General features: G+C 35.0%; 1 protein-coding gene across 1 annotated transcript; it reads right to left on the bottom strand.

The window, feature by feature from the left end:
- Positions 1-411: 411 nt before the first annotated feature.
- On the bottom strand, positions 412-4229 carry LOC137650304 (uncharacterized). Its single transcript, XM_068383648.1, has 2 exons — positions 823-4229; positions 412-474 (listed from the first exon to the last, which is right to left on the bottom strand). Exon 1 carries the CDS (start codon positions 4214-4216, stop codon positions 1388-1390), a length of 2829 nt encoding a protein of 942 aa, XP_068239749.1. The 5' UTR covers positions 4217-4229; the 3' UTR covers positions 412-474; positions 823-1387.
- Between the last annotated feature and the right edge of the window lie 509 nt (positions 4230-4738).

Raw genomic sequence — 4738 nt, forward strand, 5'->3', positions numbered from 1 at the left:
ATTATTATTATTATTATTATTATTATTATTATTATTATTTTTATTATTATTATTATCATTATTATTATTATTATTATTATTATTATTATTATTATTATTATTATTATTATTATTATTAAATTATTATTATTATTATTATTATTATTATTATTATTATTATTATTAATATTATTATTATTATTATTAATATTATTATTATTATTATTATTATTATTAAAATTACTATTATTGAACTAAATTCTTATCAAGGAGACACCAAAAACACTGGTAAAAACTATAGGCACCAAGGAAACACATAAAATAATTAATTTGTATATTAACAATATACTAACAAATAGAGAACTTCCCTTAAGTAAACATAAGCAACTTAAATAAACTATTAGAGGCTCTCAATAACTGCCGAGGTCCTGAAGTAATTACAGCTAGATGCGAAGTAGTGGGTATAACAATGTCTCCATTCAGTTCGGTAATCACCTGTAAATTTTGATAGGTCATCAATTAAAATTACCAATCAGAACTAAAGGTTATGAAAATGGCCTATCATTCCTGGCTTACCAATCAAATACACATTTAATCAAATTGACATAAAATGGCTATTGGCTAACCTAGAACAATCGAATAATGTTAACTGGACACTCCCTAAAGGATAAACAATTGCTAACGTTAACCTGGATATATGCCAAGACACAAGACACTTAAATTTGGCTCATAGATGATTACATAGATATTAAAGACATGCAAGGCCTTACTTAAGAAATAACTTTCCTAAGCTGGAATTTACAAAGGGCTTGACTTGAGACCCACTCTCTAGTTGACCCTTACCTGTAATTAATTCCAGAGCGGCAAATGGCAATATTAAGAGGTTATGTTCTGGCTCTTGATCAAGCCTCTTGACACGACGAGGACGAGCGTTGTAGAACTTCATCAAATCACGGCACTTTGTTCAACATGGTAGGTCACTCCCAAGGATCAATCTACACCACGATCATGGCTGGTACATAGGGCTTTTAAAAGTAGGAGAAAATCTTATCCATCCACGTCCTAGTGATAAAAGCACAAGGTTAAAATCTCCTACGAGAGTGTGGCTTCCGAGTCGGAGACAATTCGTTGCCAGACTGCTTCGGCTAACTAAGTCAGTCCCGAAGTAAACATTTTTTCCCGATAACAACGGGTAACAGGTTAAAGGGTCTATTTAAAAGTGGGTCAAGGGTAATTACATAAGGGAAAAGTAATTAATATAAATTAACCAATTTACATATCTTATGTCTTAACATATGAATGACGTTAATAATATACTAAAATTTAATTTCTTTTAGTCCACCACCAGCGATGCAACTTTTTTAGTACAAAAAATTGCATCTAAAAATATAAACAATGCACTAACATTTCACTCTGTTAAAATCTCCCTGGTCTTCTGCTCACTAACTATAGCAGCCTTTCTTTTGACATGGGGAGGCTCTGATAAAAGTTTAACTGAATCATTAGTCGACGAAAGTTCCGAATCATCTAATCTTTCAAGAAAAGGAACCAGTGTTGTAATGTGTCTTTTAACAACTTCCCTAGTAGAACCCTTTTGTATCGATGCTCCTGTAACTTCACCGATACTGTTATATTGCAATTCTTTCACCAAACCCATAGGATAATTGTTAGGTTTTGTGTGCACCTCTTTCAGTAGGACAATATCCCCAATTTTAATACCCCTCTGTGTAATTGGTCGGTATCTATCCTTTTTATCAACAGCTTGGTCAATCAGTGTACCCAAAAACTCGTTATGATATTTTGATAACAGATTATTTCTGACTTTCCTTAATTTCATATACTCATCTTTAACCTGTTGGGGATTTACACAAGGTTGCCAGTCAGGATCCTCATCTGGTATACCCTGTAATTCTGGAAGGAGGTTCATGGAAGTCAGTTCATAGCCCTTAACTAACTGTTCAGGTGTAATTGGTTCAGGTATAAAGTCTAAATCTTCTTCTCTAAGGGATTCCTTAAAGGCTATAGGTCTCCTATTAACAAGGTGAACAGTGTGGCAAACAATAAATTCAAAGTCATCATAAGATAAAACGAGATTTTTTATACTTCCAAACAACAATCTTTTAACCTGTTTGACACAAACTTCAACAAGAGATCCAAGCTTACTGCATCCTTTAAAATATTGCTGAAACTGTATAGGGCGAATATTGTTTTCTTCAAAATATAACTGACTAGCATGATCACTTAAAAAGTTCTGCATCACATTAGCCCCAGCTACAAGCTGTGTCCCCATATCACTGACGCATAATTCAGGGATTCCATAATCAAAACAATGCAGCTGGAAAGATCGCAAGAATTCTTTTACACCAAGATCCTTGCAAATTTTAAGATTCACTGCCCTACTCCAAGTACATGTAATGCATAATAACCACACTTTTTGAGTTTCATTATTCTTCCTAACATGGAAAGGACCCATATGATCAATGAAAACATTAGCAAATGGCTTGGATGGTAAATTAGACCTGAATTCCCTATATGAATTCTGACTAAGTTTGAAAGTTCTATTACAAAAACGCCTACAATGCACACATTGTTTTAATGCTTTTTTGATGGTCGAAAAATGCCTAGGGATATGAAATTGTCGTCGTATTTCAGCTAGAACTGAATAACATCCTGCATGAAACAGATTGAAATGAACATCCAAAATAATTAGCTTCGTCAAAGCACTGTCTCTCGGCAGTAAAATAGGAAAACCATTATTGCTAAACCATTTCTTAAATTTGCTTTTAACCCTAAGAATACCATTTTCATCCATGAATATATTAAGCTGAGTAATGAGGTTAGGAATGGCCTTCAGATTAAAACTATTCTTATTCTGAAAGTAAGCAAAGATCTCTGGAAACCACTTCCTTTGCTCTGTTATAACAACTCTCTTACTAGCTTCTGCAAAGAGATTAGGGTTGGTATCAGATGAGGTTTGAGAACATATACCTGCCTTTGACTTCCAGTTTCTTATGCCTACTAGTATTCTTCGATAAATCAGAATCAACTTACGAAAGCTGGAATACTTGCAGGGATCAATAACATATTCAGGAGAACCTGTTAAGGAAGAAAAAGTAGTTTGAGAAAGTTCTGCCCCTAAAGGTGCATTCAACTTTGAGAGGTACCCAGAGTCTGTGACAGTCATGGGATTTGGAATAATAAAAGTCATGTCATGTTCCACACCAGGGAGGTCATCCAACTTCTTGCCTGGACCGACGAGAAAATTAGTTTTATACAACTGCTTATGTGAGAGGCATCTAGTAACACAGTCGGCCGGATTCTCTTTCCCTGAAATGAAACAGAATCTTATTGGAAATCGTTGACACAATTTTTGAATATTACCAATTCTATTCATTACGAAAGTTGAACACCTTTGCATTTTATCCAGTTTCTGGGAGGAAGAATTAAGCCAGTGTAGGGCACAAAGAGAATCAGCATAGAGAACCATTTCTACTATGTTAACAGGTTTCAGGCAAGAAGGTCCAGAGATATCTCTTTGCAGTTCCACGAGAGTTTCGACACCCAAAACAATGGCATTTAACTCTAATGAAGGAATTGACTTATTCTTCAGCCGAGTGTTAATCATACGGTTCTTAGCTTGAACAAAACTCACCTTACCAGATTCAACGTGCTGCAAAAAAATTACTGAACCATATAAGTCGTGACTAGCATCAGTATAAGCCATAAGCTTATAAGTACCATTCCTTGGTCCGACATATCTACCTATCTTAATGGGAGGAGAAGCATTAGCTTGTTTACATATATTTCCCCATTCACGTTGAAGCTCTAATGGCAACAATGCATCCCAACCAAGGTTTTTATTGCACTGAAGCCTGTGCATAAACAAACGGCTTCTGTTTAAAATAGGCATGTTAAAGCCATATATGTCAAATTGAGAAGCAATTGTTCCTAAAACAGCACGTTTAGTGGTGGCCTTGCCATCAAGGCAAATAGGCTTTGTAAATATTTCATCTCTTACTCTGTCCCATGCAAGACCAAACAACTTTGTAGTTTCAGGGGTCTGAGTTTTCATGTCTTCATCTATCTTAATTTGTAAGGAATTATCATTAGTGATAATCTGCTGAACCTCGAATTTGTACGGAGCAAAAATGCGAGGCAGCTCATTATAAGCCCATTCTAAAGACTCTCCAGTTTCCATGGTAATTGCACCATTATCCATATACAGCAAGGTATACATTAAATGTTTTAATTCTGACATATCTTTATCCTTTTCTTCCTTAAAAGCTAAAATATAATATAAGGAAAGCATTAACAAAAACGGGCTACAACGCAACCCAAAACTCAGCCTCACATTGCGATAAGCAACAACAGAAAAGTCCCCAGCTTTAACATTTTTATACCAAAGAAACAGCAATTTTGACTGATCAGATTCACTTAATGAAAGCATATTGAATGCTTTTTTCAAGTCATAGGTAAGCAATTTCTGACCGAACCTTAAATGAAGAAAAGCTGAGGATAGCTTTTGGTTCAATGTGGGACCTGGATGCATACACTGGTTGAGAGAGAGGCTTAGTTTCTTATTTTTCTCATTCTCTCTCAAATTGGATAAAAAGACTACACGACACTTAGTCGTCTCCCTCTCAGGCTTAAAAATTCCCATGTGAGGAAGAAAAGCATAATCTGGGTGCAGGGCTTTATATTGTTCAAGATCATGAATAGGTTTTATTATACCAGCTGCTATTTGATCCTTAATAGTCTG

The sequence above is a fragment of the Palaemon carinicauda genome, chromosome 11, assembly GCF_036898095.1.
Source record: "Palaemon carinicauda isolate YSFRI2023 chromosome 11, ASM3689809v2, whole genome shotgun sequence".
Classification (NCBI taxonomy): domain Eukaryota; kingdom Metazoa; phylum Arthropoda; class Malacostraca; order Decapoda; family Palaemonidae; genus Palaemon; species Palaemon carinicauda.

Coding starts and splice junctions, on each gene's coding strand:
- LOC137650304 (XM_068383648.1), bottom strand. CDS start 4,216: ATGTATACCTTGCTGTATATGGATAATGGTGCAATTACCATGGAAACT.